The sequence below is a fragment of the Notolabrus celidotus genome, chromosome 10 (genome assembly GCF_009762535.1).
Source record: "Notolabrus celidotus isolate fNotCel1 chromosome 10, fNotCel1.pri, whole genome shotgun sequence".
Classification (NCBI taxonomy): Eukaryota; Metazoa; Chordata; class Actinopteri; order Labriformes; family Labridae; genus Notolabrus; species Notolabrus celidotus.
In genome coordinates this window covers 13,255,718-13,278,293 of record NC_048281.1, presented here as the reverse complement: position 1 = coordinate 13,278,293, position 22,576 = coordinate 13,255,718, and the positions used below count along the sequence as shown (strand labels likewise).

At 36.8% G+C, this 22,576-nt stretch overlaps 1 protein-coding gene across 3 annotated transcripts in view; it reads right to left on the bottom strand.

Moving 5' to 3' along the window:
• Nucleotides 1-22,462, bottom strand: part of LOC117820185 (cell surface glycoprotein 1-like) — a 30,672-nt gene extending 8,210 nt beyond the window's left edge. The window contains exons 1-13 of one of the 3 annotated variants that reach the window (XM_034693873.1): nt 21,177-22,462; nt 19,272-19,562; nt 17,860-18,135; nt 17,439-17,540; nt 17,151-17,204; nt 16,889-17,011; nt 16,476-16,640; nt 16,155-16,229; nt 15,760-16,008; nt 14,056-14,301; nt 13,687-13,848; nt 12,883-13,125; nt 97-447 (exon numbers count right to left, since the gene is read on the bottom strand). In XM_034693873.1, the coding sequence (XP_034549764.1) occupies nt 97-447; nt 12,883-13,125; nt 13,687-13,848; nt 14,056-14,301; nt 15,760-16,008; nt 16,155-16,229; nt 16,476-16,640; nt 16,889-17,011; nt 17,151-17,204; nt 17,439-17,540; nt 17,860-18,135; nt 19,272-19,562; nt 21,177-21,225 (2,386 nt within the window). In that variant the 5' untranslated portion in view covers nt 21,226-22,462. Of the gene's footprint in view, nt 1-96; nt 448-10,748; nt 12,047-12,882; nt 13,126-13,686; nt 13,849-14,055; nt 14,302-15,759; nt 16,009-16,154; nt 16,230-16,475; nt 16,641-16,888; nt 17,012-17,150; nt 17,205-17,438; nt 17,541-17,859; nt 18,136-19,271; nt 19,563-21,176 lie in introns of those variants that run through there. The other 2 variants (XM_034693875.1, XM_034693874.1) reach the window with 2 other exon arrangements.
• Between the last annotated feature and the right edge of the window lie 114 nt (nt 22,463-22,576).

Sequence of the window (22,576 nt, the reverse complement as noted above, 5' to 3'; positions counted from 1 at the left end):
AAGCAGTGTGTGTGTGTGTGTGTGTGTGTGTGTGTGTGTGTGTGTGTGTGTGTGTGTGTGTGTGTGGTGTGTGTGTGGTGTGTGTGTGGTTTTCACCTTTCAGATTGTGTTTTTTCCTCAACTTTTCTGTATCCGACTCATAACATGTTGTTTCCAAACCATGCAGCTCAGGAGCAGGTTTCAAAGCAGACTGCTCGTCTTCTTGTGATTGGCCTGGATCACCAGCTGGGCCTGGTTCATTGTTACCCTCACAGTCTGAATGATTAGACTGTGAGGCCTCTTCAGGTGTCAGACCAGACTGTGCCTCCTCACCAGATTCTCCGGGTGTACTGGCTCGGTCTTGGTTGTTTGCCTTCTCAGTGTCGGAGTTCTCAGGCAGTTTGACGTCTGCAGGTTCTTTGAGCTGGTTTGCATCTTGATCATGTTTGTTGTGCACATCACGACTTGCTAAAACCCAAACCCAAAAAAAAAAGATAAAAAAAATAAATGTGCCATGTGACAGAATCACACAAACAGTTTTGATATCAAACAATACAATTGAGAGCTGTGTAATGTTTGGCTGTTAGATAGTAATATATTTTTGCATTAAAAAATACCTTGGCCTTTGGGTGGAATATTCTGTCCTTCTTTTGCCATTCCTTCAAAAAACTCATGATTATTTCTGTAATTCCCTGGAAAGAGTGAAAGGTCAAAAACAGAACACTTCATTTGAAATTTTACTTATGGTATATAATAAATAACATTCTGTGTTATGTTCAGCTGCTGGAATAAATATAAAAGTTATTTTCTTGTTCAGTCCTCAAAATAAAAGTATTGGAGTATAACCTTAATTTTAAAAAGCTCACAATTAAATCCCATTCATTTTTCAGCACAAGTGTAGTTTTTGGAATTTAAGTTGTAACAAACATTCAGCAGATTTTACCCTCGCCTGTATCCACGTCTGAGTCATTGTTTTCTTTCCGGCTGATATCAGGGTGATCAGGGCTCATGTTATGATCTTGGACCAAACGTTGATGAGATGGAAGTGTTTCATCTCTCCGAAGAAGACGTCTATTTTCTTCAATTGGAGCCGTCTTCTTATCTGACTCTGAAACCAACAGAGAAAGGGAAAATATATCTTACACAGAACAGAACTTGAAGCAAAATAAATGTAAAAATGACAGACACAGTCCTTTATATGCGACTGAGATGAGACAGTATCATACTTTCAGTTTGTGACGTTTTTTCCAAATCATTTGAGTGTTTTTGGGCAAAACATGCTGGAGGTGAACATGAGAGGACAGAAGAAGGAGACAGAAAGTGTGTGTTAGTGTTTTACATCAGCAAGTGTTCAAAAATACTGATCCTGAACTGTAACACAAAGCTTTAAGAATATCTGAAAATCATGAAAACAATATGTATGGTGAACATCAAGTAAGAACTTCAAGTAGATCTTCAGTAAATTAAATATTTTAGTATCAGTTTTTCTGCTTAAAGTGTCATTTATTTTGACTGTACCTTTTTGTCTCAGTTTGCAGAACACTATGCCAACCACTGTGCCAAGTAGGAGAAGACAAAGTATGCTTAGGCAGGCTACCAGAACTGCAGATGAACTTTTGTCTGTACAGAAAAACAAGGCAAAAGGTAGAGCAACTTAGTACAGTACACTCATCATTAATTAACGCGACTGTCGTGCAACTGTCTGTAACAAAGAAAGAATTTAGTCCATATTTTGAACACAAAGTCCTGCCAACATTCTAAACCAAAGGTTGATTCATTTTGGAAATCCTTGCTACACCAACTTATTCATACACTTGTTTGTATCACTCAAAAACAAAAATGTTACTCTGAAACTTAGCTTAGCAATAAGAAAAAGCCTTTTTTTATTCTAAAAAACACACATATATTACAGTTAATGCTTTAAAAGATCATACCGGGGTAGCATTCTCTTGCTGTGAATGTAGCTGTCTCACTGCTCAGAGGGTTGCTCACTGAACACTGTATTCTTCTTCATCAAGTTTATCTCCCAGAGATATCGTTAACTTTGATCCGGGATGCAAATTTCCCTGTGAGTTCCACTCAAACTTCATCAAGGACTCAGGTTTTCGGGGCTCTGCAGAGCACAGCAGCATCGCCTTGGTTTTGGATAAGTCCGAGCTGCTGCCTTCATTCATCTCACAGGATATGGTCGGCTTAGCAACCTTGTCTTAATGAAAACAAAAATAAACACATAAATGAGTACATGAATGAATACATATGTGTGTTTGTGTATAACTACATCTATGGAAAAAAATAACACATGCAGAAACACCTTCAAAAAAAATATAAGGTATCTCTAGCTCAGTGGTGTACTCAGTGTCTACTCATGGTGCAGGGAAATCCCCCCGGTGCTATTATGTCTGAAAGAAAACAGGCTAAAGTGCCCCCCTGGCTTCCACAAAAGTAGATACAACATTAAAAATGGCCTTCTCTGTTTCCCTTTCAGTGGAAAATGTATAAAAAAAAGTGTCCTCTAGATGCCCCACCAATGTAAAAAAAAAAACATTAGTACATGCCCTCTGGATACCCATGTTGTTAATTATGTTGTGTTATGTGAATTAAGGTATATAATCAATTATATAGAAATAAATAAATAGTTTTTTGTTTTCCTTTTTCATAGTCTAATTTTCAGCACAAATGGCCACATGAGTATTCATCAGAATACAAGGTATTAAGTGTTAGCTGCTCAAAATGTTGACCCCTCTCTTGTTATTGCTGCATCAATACATTTAAATTCACCCTTAACTGTGAGTACAGGGCTTTGAAAGGATGTGCTCTTTTTTTTCACCGCTGCTCCTCAAACAGTCTGAGTACACCACTGCTCTGGCTTCTTGTTTAAAAGTAGATCATAGTATACACTGATGTTACAGTATGATTAACATCAGCTGAAATCATAGTGAGGAATGAATGCTGCCATGGAGAAGGGGATCTAACACTGACTAGTGGAGAAGGCCATGATATCAGTGTCTTTAACCTGACTTTGTGCCGTAAAACAAGAGAGTGAAAGTCATTCTGTCTTTGGCACTGGAGATACACTGTATTCAGACGCTTTAACAAACAGTATCTTATGGAGAGCAGAGTCCCTCAGTCTCTCTCCTGATGCCAAAGCCATCATAAAAGTAAAGTCAATCAACAATAAATGTTAAAGGTCTCGTATCAGAGGTTGATAATTAACCTGATTTCAACACTTTTGGGTAGGAGAGAGCAGTCCTGCATGTTTCCTGACTGAAGGCCAACGTGTACATTTTCTGTGGGGTTTCCAAAATGAAGGTCAAATAGAATCACTGTGGCAGTTGAACAATTGGTTCATCTACAGCAACATAAATGGACGAATAAGATAAGAGTAGAAAGAATGCTGAAGATACGTGGACTAACAAAAGTAGAAGTGGAAATGGAATAAAAGTAAAATGGATGCCAAAATAAATAACTAGAAACTGAAAGTGAAACATGTTGTTGCTTTATATTGTTGCCACTTGCTGCTACTTGTAGAACTATTCTATGACAGCAGTATTGCACTCTAGAGTGTGCTGTTACATCTAATACCAGCATGTCTGTGTTCTGACCTGACCTCCAGTGTGCAGCAGGTGTACAGTTACTTAAATCTACTTTCAGCTGAATTCAGATACTGATTGATTCACTCTTTTAAGACATAATTAAATAAAAACAAAACATAATAAACATTTAAAAAACGTACCTATGACCTCCAGTTTATATTTTGAAGTAATTAAATTGTGGTTTATTTCTACTTCCAGGTCATAGACTCCACTGTCCTCAAATCTGAGGCTGGTGATATCAAGTTCTGCCATTTGCCAGTCGAGCGTGATCCTGTCTTTATAGGGGTTTGTACACTTGTTGCTCTCTGCCATCAAACTCCACCACTTTGTTGCCGTCATGTTCCACAGAATTGAATTGGGCTGTCCAGATATGACAGGCTTCAAAAGGCCACTCGTTCCCTTAGGAATATGTTGTAGACTGTCCAGCCACTAGACACATGTAGAGAATGGAGAGATGAAAATATGTACCATTTACTTTCCAAGAGTCAAAAATATCTTAATATTGAAGGGTGTGATAACACCTGAAGAGCTCAGCAATACAAACTGAGACCAGAATAATCTGATGGAATCTTCAGAAAAATAATCTGAAACTATTGTTCAGCCCTTCCTACATCCTGACAAAGAGCTTTGATTCAAATCTACTTCATTTTAAAGACTATAGTTAATAGTGGTGTCGCAAATGTCAGTATAATTATAGAGATGTATCTTATGTTTGTAATCATAATAAATGAGAATAAAAAGGCCAATCCTGGATCAATGGCATTTTGCATTACACAGGATTGGCAGTGGTTAAAGTTTGCTTAGTTTGCTCAGAAGGAGAGCACACTGGCTCCCTGTTTCTGTTTGTATTGATTTTTAAATAATTTTAGTAGTTTTTAAGGAATTGGATGGCCTCGCACCATGACTACATCTCAGAGATGCTTTTAGTGTGTGAACCAGGAAGGCTCTTAGATCCTATCTTTTAGCTGTTTCTCACACTACTTCCAGCCACTACGCTCCAAGGCGATGGAACAGCCTGCCAGAGAATCTGAGAGGAGCCACGGAATATTGAGAGTTTTAAAGGTCAATTAGAGACCCATCTATGTAGTCTAGCTCTTTTTAGGCTTTTTTTTAACCCTTTATCATTTTATATTTAATTAAAAATTCTGTTTTTTATTTGTTTTTAGCTCTGCAAATTATGTAATATATATATATAATATATATATATATATATTATATATATATATATATATATTATATATATTTATATATATATATATGATAGTATTACTATGTTTTATGCTATTTTAGTGCTTTTATTTATCTTAGACTTTTTAATGTCTTAACTTGTCATGTTTTATTTTTAATTTACTTATTTCTTAACTATTTCCCTTTTGTCTCTACTTCTATTTCAATTTCTGTTTGACGTTAATTCGTGATATATAACATTTTTTTATTGTTTTAAAATATTTTTTATAAATTATTTAAATTATTTTTTCAATCGCTGTAAAGCACTTTCAATTGCATTTGATTTGTATGAAAGGTTCTATGTAAATAATGCTTGATTGATTTAGTTGTAATAATGTGGTTCATATTTATTTAAAACATAAAACAGATGGTTTTGGCCAAACAAGTTCATGTAAAATATTGTATATATGGTTAAAACAAACAATTAAAGCAATCATAAATGGACCCTTATAATCAGGTGAGTTTTTCATACGTAATATAGAAGTAATGCTGTGTTCCTATAAAACGTTTATAACTAACGAACGAATCAATTATTATATTTAGGAAAGGAATTAAAAACAGGTTGCATGAATATAGAATTATAGACAGGCAGTGAGTAGCTACCCTTTTTTTTAGCAGTAAGATTTTATGGACTATTGAACTCAACTTCGGGCGAATAATTAACTCAGGCCTACGAGGAGTTCTGCACAGTAGTTTTCATACGACAAGTTAAATAACACCAACTTTTCAAACTCACCTAGGGAAGAGGTAAAGATGAAATAGGCCAGGAAATGAAAATAAGCCATTTCAGAGGAGCAGAAAAATTACAGGTATGTTACGCAGCCGCCATCGTTTACATTTACTTTCACTTTGTTCGCAGGTGCAGGAATAAACAAACACACTCTTCCTTCCAGATTTAGCAGCACCGCCGATTCATGGGTTGTTATTTTGTTCGAACAAGTTCGGACAGGTTTCATCAAAACTTCTCGAAGAAGAGTTCAGGCTGAGGCTGAAGGAAGGGGTGTGTCTGTGGGGCAAAGATAACAAGCAGACGTACAACGAAAGAGTTTGTTCTCAGGTGTGACACCTGAGTATTTCCGGTCTCTTGGACCTTCACAATAAGTTCGAAACTCTACTTTTTTTCACAGAGCTGACATGCTTTGATAATGTTGAATGAAATTACTTACACATAAAGATGTCAAAAGTATTCACATTCATTACTCAAGTAGAAGTATAGATACTAGGGTTAAAAAAGACTTCTGAGAAGTTGAAGTATCAACTCAAGCTTTTTACTCAAGTAAAAGTGTAAAAGTACTGGTTTCAAAACTACTGAAAGTATAAAGTGAAAGTAATGTAAGTGGAAGAAATTGCCTTTAAGGACAAAAGCTTAGGCTGCGCCACAGGGGCCTATAGTGCACTACCCCAGCTCCATGTTTCTAAAGGCCATAGTAAATATAATGTTATATTAATATGTTAATGTTGAAATATTTGGGTTGCTGTTTCAGCCGCCTTTATGCCCATTGAAAATGAATGCATTTTGGGTATCATGTTCATACTTCTCATCCAACCACAATCAAATTCACTCTATCCAGATGGTGCAGTTTATCTGGATAGGTTTTTGTTTTTTGTAGGTTTTAAGATAATAACTCCAATAAAGTATTGATACCCAAAATTTCCACTTAAGTAAGGTAACAAAGTGTTTGTACCTCTTTACTTGTCACCTCTGCTTACACACTTTACACTTTGAACAACTTTTGTGAAAAACGTCCAAGAATATGGAGTAAAGACAATGTTAATTCTTTTTTTAATACAAATACAACCAAACAGGCTTTCACTTCATACCACACGGTATATTTAATTGATGAAAAAGTTGTGTTTCACAGCTTCATTATTGGGGTTAGAGGAAAATGCGTTTTGAACATTATTACTTCATAGTTCTTCCTCAAATGTTTTACAAATTTCTTCACACGAGATTTAAGCTGGAAGTCATACCGGAAGTTCTACTTTGGCAGTTTGGTATCGACGACATTTTTTCTAAAGGCGGTTGTGAGGGAATGTGAGAGATGTGTGCCAGGAGTTCAACGGCACTTCAGTGCAGTTGTTCTGTTTCTAATCTGTTAACATAGAGAATACTCAATGTTTTATTATTTACTTTTAAGGTTGGTTAATTCACTGAGGTATACAGTGCGCAAGTTCTCTTCAGCCTAACCACAGATGACTTCGTTTAGTGCTATCACCACTTGATGGCAGTGTTGACATGTAGACACACTTTTTATTTACAGTCTATGGTAGGCACACACAGGAGGCCTTTAACACTTGGTGTGTGTGTCAGATGTATGACAGTGTTTAGCATGTTTTATCAACCTTTTAGCTTTTGATTTAAGGATAAAATTTGTTTGTTGGTTTTAAATTCAACAAATTATTTGTTGTTGTTTATTATATTTTAATTAAGAAGGCTTACAAATCAAGTTTTGATGATATCACATGGTACTGTTTAAGATTAAACATAATAATTGACCCAGAGTATTAGATAATGACATAAAGAAACACAAAATGAACACATCACTCACAAAAAAATACAGTATTTTTTTCCTTCACTTTTCCTTTTCAGTCTTTCTGCCAGTAACAGATCTGCTCTGTTGGCAGGCTAGGTCTATGTTTGTAAAAGCGTCTTGATATAATGTTTGTTGTGATTTGGCGCTATACAAATAAAGATTGATTGATTGCCTTAGTAAGCCTCATCTTGAATAAAAAGTGAAGAAAAAGAAATATAGCTCCTCCTCCAGTTTGAATGTGCTTTTACTAATCTCTCATTTATCACTGATTATTGTTAGGAATAACCAGTGATAAATAAATGAGAATGTTCTTGCATGTTTTGCACCATCTCTTAGAAATCTGACGTAAACCAAGCAGAAAAAAACACTAAGGTTGGAAGTTAAGTTTAGAAAAGCAGTCCTCGATCTAAAACTCATAACACAGACGGCTTTGTATCCTACATACGCTTAGACATTTACTTGAAAAATGTTCACATTTTATTAAAATATGTTCAACAGACATTACCATGTGTCATAGACATTGTATTGTTCATGTTCTGCTAGTGAAGTTGATGCTTTTGTATTTGCTTTTTTTCCAAGACTGCTCTGCATCAAGCTCAGTCAGTGTACTTTACAAACCTGGAGGTTCATCAGCAGACTCATTATCAGAATGAGATTCATCAGCCTGGCCTTGTTTATTGTATTCTGGAGGGTCTGTTGTGTCAGACTGTGAGACATCTTTTGCATTTGTTTTGTACTGGTGAGTCTCTGGATCACCATTGTTCATGTTAGCATGTTGATTTGGATCCTGCTGAGGAGATGCCTCAGCACCCGGAGATGAAGAAGAAGAAACAGCTGCTGCACTGGTACTTCCTGAACCTTAAACATAAAAAGTAAGTATGGAAATGCTGTGAGAGAGTGAGTCGCACAGAAGCTGGTTTAGTAAGTAGGGGTCAAACATCCCAGCTAGGAATAATCCATAAAGTATAACTGAAACATAATAATAATACAAATAATACAAATAATACAAATAATACAAATAATAATAATAATACAAATAATAATAATAATAATATAATAATAATAATAATATAATAATAATAAAAACAATAATGAAATCATTGATAGAGGAATTTGCTGATTGATGGAAAAAAGATCAACAAAGATTTTATTCTGACTTCATTTTTAAAGTCACTGAAAATATTTGTTCACAGGCATAGAGAGAAAAAATGAAGGTTATCATTTCTAATGAATATATAAAACAGCTGAGTGTTTCATTATTGATTTCTAAATTGCTGTCAGGGCTCAGCCATTTGGCAGAATCATATAGAATCATATTGTTTAGTAAGTAATTACAGTAAGAGAATGAAAGATAAAAGATCAACTCCACATTACTTATTGTATTTATTAGAGCAAACTGTTGTTGAACTTATCAAGAGGACTATATCCAGCAGCTTTACCTTTTTCTGAATCTTTGTCCTTGTTCTGATTGCTGGCATGGTCACCAGGGGTCGCAGCACCACCTGAGGGGAAACAGCCAGCTGTCTGATCAGAGGTGGGTGTTGCTGCACCTTCAACAGGAGGACTAGTTCCCTCTTCCAGAGCTGTCACTTTGTCCAATCCTGAAAATTTAGCAGAGATGTATTACAATTCATCTTAAGGGGAAGGTGACCATCGGAACCAGATTTCATTTCAGTCAATCCAGCATAGTTCTTTTTGAACTGTTATGATCGCCTAGAGGGTCAACATAAAAAATCTGTGTAATGACAGCTAGCTGATCAGGAGTAGATTTCAGACAAGACTGTGCGCCCCCACGCAAGTTGCCAAACTCAGATTATTTGTGTGTACTTACTCGGTCTTGGTTGTTTAGCTCCTCAGTGTCTGAGGAGTCAGGCTGTGGGACATCTGTAGGTTTTATGAACTAGGGATCAACTTTGCTGATGTTAGGGGGATGACTTGAATCCTGTTTAGAAGGTGAATTACTGAGGAGAAGAAGGAGTAGATGCAATTTCTTCAGGCTGACCTTCATCACTTTCTGATCGTGAAACAGAAATAAGTTATTGAAGAACAGAAATAATTTAAGAGACTGAAACATACTGAAATATGCTGAGTAACTAACAACTCAGTTATAAATCTTTATGTTGTACAAGTTAGTGCTCAAACATTACATTGATTAATGATTCAGCTTACTGATGGTCACGGCATCTTAATGTGTTGATTTGTTTCTGTTGTTATTATGATGATGTAATAATTTATTTATTTACATTATTTATCTATATAGCTTCCACAGTGGTGTACTACTCAGGATGCTTGAGGGAAAGGGGCGAAAACAAAGAAAAAGGGCACCTCCTTTCAAATCCCTCATAATCAGAGTTTAGGGTGAATTTAAATGTATTAATGCAGCAGGAACAAGAGGGGTGTCTGGGTGTTCTCCCCAATAAAATGTTGAGTATCTAACACTTAATTCCCTGCAACATGGTGAATATTTTTTGTGACCAATTATGGTGGATATTGAATTATGAAAAACACTGATCTTCCAAAGGATTCTTATCAGGCTCCCTGCAGGATGAATCAACATTAAAGTGAGATTTGAATTGAAGGTAAAGCTGGACAAGATGAACATGACACAAATACTTATATTGACATTTCTGTTCTCACTCAGCTTTCCCTCTTCTCTGGGCTTTGCAGTGTAAACACCTTTGAGTATAGATAAGGCAAATATCACAACTTTGAACTTGTTCATTTCATCACCACTCAGCTTTCTTACTCATCACCCAGCTGAGTTAAATACTTGATTCTAGTTGGTCAGAACCCCTTGAAGACAGTGATTAACTTTGATCGTAGCAATGAACTACTCAGAGATGCTCTCACCAGCTCTGCTGCCATTGTTTGGATTGCAGGACAAGATCTTACTCCTCTTTTCCCCGTCAGAGATGGTTGGGGCCCAGTAGCTCCTTGGGCAGTCTATGCCCGGTTACTGTCATTATTTCCTGACTCTCAAGAGCCAGTCAGCCTGAGACGGAAACTGTTGTTTTTGCTACAATTTTTGTTAATTTAGAACGCTACTGATAACTTTTAGCCACAGCGTTAAGTAAGGGATAATGTATAGAATCCCTTAAGGGTGTGACAAGACCCCTCCACTTGTCTCACCCTGTCAGGATTCTAATTCCCATAACCACCTGCTATTCATAAATCATCTCTTACTTAAATCTTTGATGAATCATGTTTTCACTGACTTTCAACACTCCACCTGGCAGATGAGCCTCAGAGAGCTTGTCCCTTTTCTTCTCATGGAGGGCCTTGGTGTCAGTTCATGTGCCGGTTAAAGATGTGTTTACTACCTTATTTATCTCTTATATCACTTCATATGCACCGTGTTTCATTTCCACAGTCATACGTATCCTGGAAACAATTTTTTTGATTAATTTTAGAAAAGTTACATAAATCGGGGTGTTTATTCTTTTAGAAAATGAGCAGAAACAGGACATAAACAATTCTACTAGGTTTTGATTATCAGTGCAACAACTATTACAACATGTCCATCTTTACAACATTCATATTAGCACTAAAATCCAAGCAAGAAAATCACAAAAAGTAGTGAACATTAAACCCTGAGCTCCTTAAAAACTTTAAAATATTTTCAAGAAAATATTAGCACTACAAACTGGTCTAAATGTAAATAAAGGGAGAAGAAAAATCTGACCATCAACACTCTATGAATGTTTTAGATGATCTCTCTTTCACAAAACATCTTCAATGAAGCGTTCAACTTGCAGCTCCAGAATATGTTAGCTTAAATGTCTTAGCATTACATTCAGAACATTAGTGCTTTTAAATCAATGGTTACATATTTAACTTCTTTATCTAATTTATAAAAATACACATTAAGATAAACAAATACTTTTTTGTATCATTAAAAAGACAACAATATAAAAACTGTAGAACTCAGCTGTTAGTCAAACATGAAAACACAGATATTTAACATTTTACAAAAAGTACACATACTTGGGATTGTTAGAGACAAAGATATAACTAAAAGAAATTAAACAGTCTGTTCTGAGTTTCACCTCGAGCTCTCACTTCCTACAACCAAGTGTCCATCTGTTCATCTGTTCACTGTATCTCTTTTTATCTTGTATGAAAAAGGCAACAGAAATAGATGAAGGACTTACAACTTCACTTTCAGTATCTGATGCCTCTAATTTTCTCCTTTCTAGTGAGAAACGATTGCATGGAGGCTGATTCATCAACTTCACCTTTCTGTAGTGTGTCTTTGTCCTTCGTCTTTAGTGATCTCTTTTATCTCAGTTCTTTATCTCCACTAGTTTCCCCCCTCACTGTGACCTCCCTCTGGGGTTTGGCTGTCAGATTCTTCGTCAGCTGGGTTTTGTTGTGCAGTATTTGGAGACTTCTTGTTGTTGATGGTGTCGACTTCAGTTGATGAGGAAGTCACAGACTGCTGGGTGTTGTGTGTTTCTTGCTGGTCTTTAGCTTCTTCTGTGTGAGTTACTGTCTGTTGTGGTCTGGAATCTTCTTCTGATTTTTTATCAGAATCCTTCTGAACGGGAACATTGGAGGACTCTTCCTCTGCAGTTTTGCTTGAGAGATCACCGTTCTGTTGAGTATCTGATGAGTCAGAACCTTGAACAGTTTTCTCTGTTTCTGTATTAACCAGATCTGATCCAGACTTTTCCTTTGATGGTTCCTTATCCTCACCAGCCCTCACCTTTGGTTCTGAATCAGACAGTAGAAAAAGAGAGGGGAAAAAAAGGTCAAAAGTGCACCTGTTTTCCTGGCATTTGTAAACGATGTTACTGTTCAGAATCAGACTTGGTTTAAAATAAATCAGTCTGTCTTCATGGAGGATCAAAAAAGCTAAAATTCATTGCCTCTGGGTTTTCACGAGGTTTCTACCTATTAAAAGGAAGTTTTTCCTTGCTGCTGAAACTAGCTAAATACTATGGTGTACTGCTTATGGTGGATTGAGATGAGATAAGATTGAGTCCTGCCAGTAAGAGGGGACTGGATCGTATCCTGTCTTGACGTTGGTTCTTTGTTAAGAGTATGGTCTAGACCTGCTATGTTTGTAAAAGCGTCTTGAGATAACGTTTGTTGTGATTTAGCGCTATTCAAATAAAGATTGATTGATTTCCTTAGTAAGCCTCAGTCTGAATAAAAAGTGAAGTACAACAAATATAGCTCCTCCTCCAGTTTGAACGTGCTTTTACTAATCTCTCATTTGTCCTGATTATTGTTAGGAATAACCAGTGATAAATAAATGAGAATGTTCTTGCATGTTTTTCACCATCTCTTAGAAATCTGAAGTAAACCAAGCAGAAAAAAACTCTAAAGTTAGAAGTGAAGTTTAGAAAAGCAGGCCGCAATCTAAAACTCATAATACAGACGGCTATGTAACCAACATACGCTTGGACATTTACTTGGAAAAATATCAACATACATTACAATAATATATAATAGACATTGTATTGTATGTAATCTGCTCATGAAGTTGATTCTTTTGTATTTTAAAAGACTGCTCTGCATCAAGCTCAGTCAGTAGATTTACAAACCTGGAGGTTTATCAGCAGACTCATTGTCAGAATGAGATTCATCGGCTTGCCCTTGTTTATTTTTCTCTGCAGGGTCTGTTGTGTCAGACTGTAGGAGATCTTTTGCAGTTTTTTCGTGCTGGTCTGTCTCTGGATCACCATTGTTCATGTTATCATGTGGATTTGGATCATGTTCAAGAGATGCCTCAGCACCCAGGGATGAAGAAGGAGATACAACTGCTGTATTCTTGTGTCTGCTACTTTCTGAGCCCAAAACAGAAAGAAAAATAATTGAGGAAAACAAATGCTGTGAGAGAATGAATCACACAGAAGCTGGTTTAGTAAGTAGAGATCAAACATCCCAGTTAGAAGTTATATGTTAAGTACAACTGAAACACCACATTGATTGAGAAATGTGCTGACTGGCAGAAAATGTATCAACAACGATTTTAATATGACTTCATATTTAAATCAATTATAAACAAAAATGACAATAATTTACTGGTTACACTAACTTACATTACAAGACTTTAAGTTTTTGTGATTTTGATAAAGAAAAGTAATTCATGACACATACTTCCTTTAATTCCTTAATACTCACTTTAATTCCTTAAATTTGATCACTTTTGATCTGTACTGTTAACAAATCATCAACAATAAATATATCTACTGAGTGCTGAAGTGTTTTATCATTGTTTTTTTAAATTGAAATTAATTAGAAACTCCACATAACTTTTTGTATTTATTTGAGCCAACACACTTCTTAGTGTTACCAACTGTAAAAACATTAAGTTGAACTTATTAAGAAGACTAGAGCAGCTTTACCTTGTTCTGAATCTTTGTCCTTGATCTGATTGCTGGCATGGTCACCAGGGGTCGTATTATCACCTGCAGGGCAACAGTCAGCTGACGGGGAAGAGGTGGGTGTTGCTGCATCAACAACAGGAGGACTGTTTCCACCGTCCTGCGCTGTCCCTTCATCCGACCCTAAAAATTTAACAAAGACGTATTACCATCCTGAGGGGAAGGCGACCGTCGGAACCACCTTTCATTTCACTAAGTCCAGCATAGTTCTTTTTTAACTTATGGTGGCCTAGAGGGTCAACAGAAACATGTTGTGTAACGAGAGCTAGCTGATCAGGAGCAGATTTCAGATAGGACAGTGCACCCCATCATATAATGTAGTTTCCAAACCTGGCTGTTCGTCTGGCTTGTCTTCTGGTGATTGGCCCAAAACATCATCTGGGTTTGGTCCATCTTTACCCTCAGATTCTGAATGATCAGACAGTGAGGCCTCTTCAGGTTCCAGACCAGGCTCTGCCTCTTTATGAGATTCTTTGGGTGTACTGACTCGTTCTTGGTTGTTTGCCTCTGCAGTGTGTGAGGAGTCAGGCGGTGGGATGTTTGCAGGTTCTTTGGGCTGGACTGCATTTGGATCACCTTAATTGAGAACACGACAACTTTCTGAACCCAAATCATGAATAAAATAAATGCATCAAGAGACTGAACCACACAGAAGCAGTCTTAATATCAAACAACACAGTTGATGTTAGTAAAAAGTCATGCTTTAACATAATGTAAAAGTGAATCAGTTTATAATAGGGATGCACCGATATGAAAATTCTTGGCCGAAACCGAAAACCAAAACACCGAAATCAATTATTATGCCAATTATTAGTAGGGAGACCGGGGACAGTTTTAAAATTTCACTCCTTGGATTTGAAATTAAGCCATGCATTTTCTGTTTGTGTTGAACAGGCATTTTCTAGGCTCTTTATCCTCAAATATGACTTTGAAAAAACATCTTTTGTAAGTCCTTAAAGAACTAAGCTTAGAAGATTTATGCCACTTTGTCATGGTTTTTTTTAAGTCAAAGGGAATATAACAACTGTTTAATACTTTAAAAAGTAGGTTGTGAAGACAGAAAGGGTAAATGTTATCTATTTGTAAATGCACTGGCCACCCCTGCCTATGTGAGAGCCTCAGTTGGACCACCCCGGTCAAAAAGCTCTGGACACACCCCTGTCCCTATACATTTATGGCTATGACTGTGCTATATCCTCAATAAAATCAAGGATCTCATTGAACATATCAGACAACGAGGGTGCATGCCCATCATCTGGTTCAGAGAGACAAGTCCTTTTTTCTGCGCTCTGTTCTCCTTCTCCTGAGCTGTGCACTTCTCCGTCTCCAAGCAGGTTCTCTGCATCCATCGTTGCCTGGATCATTTCTTGTGCGCACTGCTTTATTCACACATCCAAGTAATGATCTTTATAACCTGGATCAAGTAAAGTCGCGATGAAGTGCAGAGGATCTGAATAGATCTCAGTGAAACGTGTGCTGACAGACTCTAAGAGTGTACTTTTCACTGTTTTCACTCCGTGGTCCGTCTCAGCCTCTCTGCTTAGAAGACCCTTTAGCGCTGCCATTAAAGGAAGAACGTCTGCTACAGATGCATCAGAGGAGCTGATCTCTTTAGTTAGCTGCTCAATGGGGGCAAGAAGAGAGGGAATGTTCTCTATTAAGACCTACTGGTGTGAAGTGAATGTCGCAGGGAACTCGTGATCTGTGCTGCAGGACTCGCTTTTGCACAAAGCAATCCAGACGCGGTTTTTGCTTGTGTCATCACAACATTCTCTTTCGGTGAAAATAGTGTTTCGGCTGAAAATGCACTTTTGAGCCATTTTCGGCCGAAAATTTTCGGTGGCCGAATTTTCGGTGCATCCCTGGTTTATAAGAAAAACAACAACTGTCTAATGGTTACAGGTTCTTAAATGTGTTGACTTGTTTCCTTTGTGGATATCAGGATGAAATCAAAAACAGAATAAATTAATGAATGATGGCTGTTAGATAGTAATGTATTTTTAAAGTAAAAATTACCTTGGCCTGACTGCTTACCTTCTGGTGATTGGGCTTGAACACCAGCTGGGTTTGGTCCATTGTTACCCTCAGATTCTGAATGATCCCACTGTTGAGTCTCTTCAGGTTCCTGATCAGACTGTGCCTCCTCACCAGATTCTTCGTGTGTACTGGCTCGGTCTTGGTTGTTTGCCTTCTCAGTGTCTGAGTACTCTGGCAGTTTGACGTCTGCAGGTTCTTGGAGCTGGTTTGCATCTTGATCATGTTTGTTGTGCACATGGCGATTTGCTAAACCCAAACCAAAAAAAAAAAAGATTAAAGTAAATGCGTCGAGTAACTGAACCACACAGAAACAGTTTTGGTAACAAAGAACACAGTATATAGCTGTGTAATGCTGCTTTTAGATAGTGATATATTTTTGCATTAAGAAATACCTTGGTCTTTAGGTGGAGTAGTCAGTCCTCCTTCTGCATTCTTTTCAAACACCTCTCGATTCTTTCTGAAATCCACTGGAAAGAATGAAAGGTCAAAAACAGAACACATTTGAAGTTTTACTTATGGTTTATAATAAATAACATTCTGTTTTATGTTCAGCTGCTGGAAAAAATATAGAAGTTATTTTCTTGTTCAGTCCTCAAAATAAAGTATTGGAGTATAACCTTTATTTTGAAAAGCTGACAATTAAATCCCATTCATTTTTCAGCACAAGTGTAGTTTTTTGATTAAAGTTGAAACAAACATTCAGCAGAATTTACTCTTTCTTTCATCCACCCCTGAGTCATTGTTTTCTTTCTGAGTGATATCAGGGTGATCAGGGCTCATGTTATGATCTTGGATCAAACGTTGATGAGATGGACGGGTTTCATCTCTCGGAAGAAGAGGTCTCTTTTCTTCAGTTGGAGCTGTCTTCTCATCTGACTCTGAAACCAACAGAGGAAGGGAAAATATATCTTACACAGAACAGAAATTGATGCAAAATATATGTAAAAAATGACAGACACCGTCCTTTATATGAGACTGAGATGAGGCGGTATCATACCTTCAGTTTCTGACTGTTTTTCCAAATCATTTGAGTATTTTTGTGTAAAACATGCTGGAGGTGAACATGAGAGGTGGAAGTGTTGTTTTTGAATTCAAGTTACAACAAACATTCAGATTTTACCCTCACCTCTCTTGATGTTTAAATTGTTCTTTTCTTTCGGAGGGACCAAACATTTACGAGATGGAAGTGTTTCATCTCTCTGAAAAAGAGGACTATTGTCTTCAGTTGGACCTGTCTTCGCATCTGACTCTGAAACAGACCAAAAATGTATTGTACCACAAAAAAGGATAAAAGGAACTCGTACACAGAACAGAAATTGATGCAAAATATATGTAAAAAATGACAGACACCGTCCTTTATATGAGACTGAGATGAGACAGTATCATACCTTCAGTTTCTGACTGTTTTTCCAAATCATTTGAGTGTTTTTGTGTAAAACATGCTGAAGGTGAACGTGAGAGGACAGAAGAAGGAGACAGAAAGTGTGTTAGTGTTTTACATCAGCAAGTGTTCAAGAACACTGATCCTGAACTGTAACACAAAGCTTTAAGAATATCTGAAATCATGAAAACAGTATGTATGGTGAACATCAAGTAGAACTTCAAGTAGATCCTCAATAAATGAAATATTTTAGTATCAGTTTTTCTGCTGAAAGTGTCATTTATTTTGACAGTACCTTTTTGTCTCAGTTTGCAGAACACTATGCCAACCACTGTGCCAAGTAGGAGAATAAAAAGTATGCTTAGGCAGGCTGCCAGAACTGCAGATGAACTTTTGTCTGTACAGAAAAACAAGGCAAAAGGTAGAGCAACTTAGTACAGTACACTCATCATTAATTAACGCGACTGTCGTGCAACTGTCTGTAACAAAGAAAGAATTTAGTCCATATTTTGAACACAAAGTCCTGCCAACATTCTTAACCAAAGGTTGATTCATTTTGGAAATCCTTGCTACACCAACTTATTCATACACTAGTTTCTATCACTCCTGGTAGAAAAAAAACGTTACTCTGAAACTTAGCTTAGCAATAAAAAAAGCCCTTTTTTTTATTCTACAAAACACACATACATTACAGCTAATGCTTTAAAAGATCATACCGGGGTAGCATTCTCTTGCTGTGAATGTAGCTGTCTCACTGCTCAGAGGGTTGCTCACTGAACAACTGTATTCTTCTTCATCATGATTATCTCCCAGAGATATCGTTAACTTTGGTCCAAGTTGCAAATTTTTTCCCTGAGATCTCCAGTCAAACTTCATCAAGGACTCAGGTTTTCGGGGCTCTGCAGAGCACAGCAGCATCGCCTTGGTTTTGGATACATCTGAGCTGCTGCCTTCATTCACCTCACAGGATATGGTCGGCTTAGAAACCTTGTCTGTAAAGTCATTAATGGAAAAAAATAACATATGCATAAACACCTTTAAAAAAATGTCAGGTATCTCTAGCTCAGTGGTGTACTCAGGGTGTACTCATGGTGCAGGGCAATCGCCCCCCCTGGTGCCATTATGTCCGAAAGAAAACAGGTTAAAGTGCCCTCCTGGATTCCACTGTAGTCGCTAAAACATTAAAAATGGCCTTCCCCGTTTCCCTTTCAGTGGAAAATGTATAAAAAAGTGTCCTCTAGATGCCCCACCAATGTAAAAAAAAAAATTAGAAGAACTGCCCCCTCGACACAACTCAAATGTAAAAAACACTTAAAGTCCAGTGTGCCCTCTGGATACCCATGTAGTTAATTATGTTGTGTTATATGAATTATGGTATATAATCAATAATATAGAAATAAATAAATTGTTATTTGTTTTCCTTCTTCATAATTTAATTTCCAGCAAAAAGTAAAGTCATTCTGTCTTTGGCACTGGGGATATTCAGACGCTGGAACAAACAGTATCTTATGGAGAGCAGAGTCCCTCAGTGTCTCTCCTGATGCCAAAGCCATCATAAAAAGTAAAGTCTGTCAACAATAAATGTTATAGGTCTCGTATCAGAGGTTGATAATTAACCTGATTTCTACACTTTTGGGTAGGAGAGAGACGTCCTGCATGTTTCCTGACTGAAGGCCAACGTGTACATTTTCTGTGGGGTTTCCAAAATGAAGGTCAAATAGAATCACTGTGGCAGTGGAACAATTGGTTTCATCTACAGCAACAGAAACTGACAGATAAGATAAGTGTAGAAAGAATGCTGAAGATACGTGGACTAACAAAAAGTAGAAGTGGAAAATGGAAAAAAAGTATAATAAATAACTAGAAAACTGAAAGTGAAAAATGTTGTTGCTTTATATTGTTGCCACTTGCTGCTACTTGTAGAACTATTCTATGACAGTAGTATTGCACTCTAGAGTGTGCTGTTACATCTAATACCAGCATGTCTGTGTTCTGACCTGACCTCCAGTGTGCAGCAGGTGTACAGTTACTTAAATCTACTTTCAGCTGAATTCAGATACTGATTGATTCACTCTTTTAAGACATAATTAAATAAAAACAAAACATAATAAACATTAAAAAAACGTACCTATGACCTCCAGTTTATATTTTGAAGGGTAGAAATTGTGGTTTATTTCTACTTCCAGGTCATAGACTCCGCTGTCCTCAAATCTGAGGCCGGTGATATTAAGTTCTGCCAATAGCCAGTCGAGCGTGATCCTGTCTTTATAGGGGCTGTACACTTGTTGCTCTCTGCCATCAAACTCCACCACTTTGTTGCCGTCATGTTTCCACAGAATTGAATTGGGCTGTCCAGATATGACAGGCTTCAAAAGGCCACTCGTTCCCTTTAGGAAATATGTTGTAGACTGTCCAGCCACTAGACACATGTAGAGAATGGAGAGATGAAAATATGTACCATTTACTTTCCAAGAGTCAAAAATATCTTAAATATTGAAGGGTGTGATAACACCTGAAGAGCTCAGCAATAAAAACTGAGACCAGAATAATCTGATGGAATCTTCAGAAAAATAATCTGAAACTATTGTTCAGTCCTTCCTAACATCCTGACAAAGAGCTTTTGATTCAAATCTACCTTCATTTTTAAAGACTATAGTTAATAGTGGTGTCGCAAATGTCAGTATAATTATATAGAGATGTATCTTATGTAATAAATGAGAATAAAAAAGGCCAAATCCTGGATCAATGGCCTTTTGTATTACACAGGATTGACAGTGGTTAAAGTTTGCTTAGTTTGCTCAGAAGGAGAGCACACATTACTCCTATTTTAAAATCTTAACACTGGCTCCCTGTTTCTTTTTGGATTGATTTTTAAACAATTTAGGTAGTTTTTAAAATATTGCATGGCCTCGCACCATGACTATATGTCAGAGATGCTTTTAGTGTATGAACCAGGAAGGCCTTTCAGATCCTATCTTTTAGCTGTTTCTCAGAGCAGAACAAAAACTTTTGGTGATGCTGCTTTCAGCCACTACGCTCCAAGAAGATGGAACAGCCTGCCAGAGGATCTGAGAGGAGCCAGGAATATTGAGACTTTTAAAGGTCAATTAAAGACCCATCTATTTAGTCTGGCTCTCGAGTTGGCGTTCATATAACTTCTTTTAATTCATCGTTTTATAGTTATTTCAATATTCTATTGTTTTATTTATTTTTAGCTCTTCAATTTATATTATCTTATTACTATGTTTTATTGCTATTTTTGTGCTTTTATTTATCATAGACTTGTTTAATGTCTCAATGTTTTGTCTTTTATTTACTTATTTCTTAACTATTTCCCATCGTTGTTAATTAATAAAATATTTATGGCAATTGGAGTGCATTAGTCTCTACTTATTTATCCATTTTGCTTCATGCTAATTCAGGATTTATATTAGATTTTTTTTAATTTAATTTTTATATTTTTTATTATTATTTAAATATTTTTTTCAATCGCTGTAAATCCCTTTGAATTGCATTTGATTTCTATGAAAGGTGCTATATAAATAAAGCTCTATTAATTGATTGAGTTGTAATAATGTGGTTCATATTTATTTAAAACATAAAAAAAGATGGTTTTGGTCAAACAAGTTCATGTAAAATATTTGCATATATGATTAAAACAAACAGAAGCAAACATAAAATGGACCCTATGATCAGGTGGGTTTTTTGTTCATACGTTATATAGAAGAAAGGCTGTGCTCCTATAAAACGAACGAATCAATTATTATATTTAGGAAAGGAATTAAAAACAGGTTGCATGAATATAGAATTATAGAAAGGCAATATAAGTAACTAACCACTTTTTTTTTTAATGCAGTAAGATTTTATGAACTATTGAACTCAACTTTGGGTGAATAATTAACTCGGCACATCCTGTCAGACCTACGAGGAGTTCTGCACAGTAGCATAGACTATAATATCATTATTAAAATATAATATATAATACAGTAGTTTTCATACGACAAGTTAAATAACACCAGCTTTTCAAACTCACCTAGGGAAGAGGTAAAGATGAAATAGGCCAGGAAATGAAAATAAGCCATTTCAGAGGAGCAGAAAAATCACAGGTATGTTACGCAGCCGCCGTCGTTCACCTTTACTTTCACTTTGTTCGCAGGTGTAGAAATAAACAAACACACTCTTCCTTCCAGGTTTAGCAGCACCGCCGATTCATGGGTTGTTATTTTCTTCGAACAAGTTCAGACAGGTTTCAAACAGAACTTCTTGGAGGAGAAGTTCAGGCTGAGGCTGAAGGAAGGGGTGTGTCTGTGGGGCAAAGACAACAAGCAGACGAACAAACGAAAGGAGTTTGTTCTCAGGTGTGACAGCTGAGCATTTCCGATCTCTTGGACCTTCACAATAAGTTCGAAACTCTACTTTTTTTTCCACAGAGCTTACAAGCTTTGCAAATGTTGAATGAAATTGCTTACACGCTTTACACATTAAACACTATGATTAAACAACGCATGTCAAAAACATGAAGAATATGGAGGAAAGATGTTAATTCGTGTTTTCATAGAAATACAACCAAACAGGCTTTCACTTCATTCAAGGCGGTATAATTCATTAATGAAAAAGTTGTGTTTCACAGCTTCATTATTGGGGTTAGAGGAAAATGCCTTTTGAACATTATTTCTTCATAGTTCTTCCTCAAATGTGTTACAAATATCTTGACACAGGATTTAAGCTGGAAGTCATACCGGAAGTTTGACGGGTGTGAGGGAATGTGAGACATGTGTGCCAGGAGTTCAACGACACTTGGAGAAAACTCAGTGCAGTTGTTCTGTTTCTAATCTGTTAACCTAGAATATTCAATGTTTTATTATTTACTTTTAAGGTTGGTTAATTCACTGAGGTATACAGTGCGCAAGTTCTCTTCAGCCTAATCACAGATGACTTAGTTTAGGGCTATCACCACTTGATGGCAGTGTTGACATAGACACACACACAGGAGGAGGCCTTTAACACTTGGTGTGTGTTTCAGATGTATGACAGTGTTTAGCATGTTTTATCAACCTTTCAGCTTTTAATTTAAAGCTGCTGTTGGTAGTCGTGATATAAACATCAGTTTGGAGAGAGATTTCAAACGTCAACACTACCCCTCCCCACCAGGTTTCCCTTACTTCTTGTGCTGGTTCTATGAGAAAGAATTGCCGGCTTCCCCGCCAATCAGGACGACCTAGTAGGGGCTGCCACTCGACAAATCAGGACAGAGTAGCTCTGATTGGTCCGTGATGACGGGAACGAAGGGGAATAATAACATTGCTTGAGACAAAGGCATTGAAAAACACATATTTGGCCATAATCTCAAAGTACTTCAATTACTGATGAGTACCGATGGGTATTATGACTTTTTTTCCAAACCCAGCAGACATTTTTTTTTTTTTTACCCCA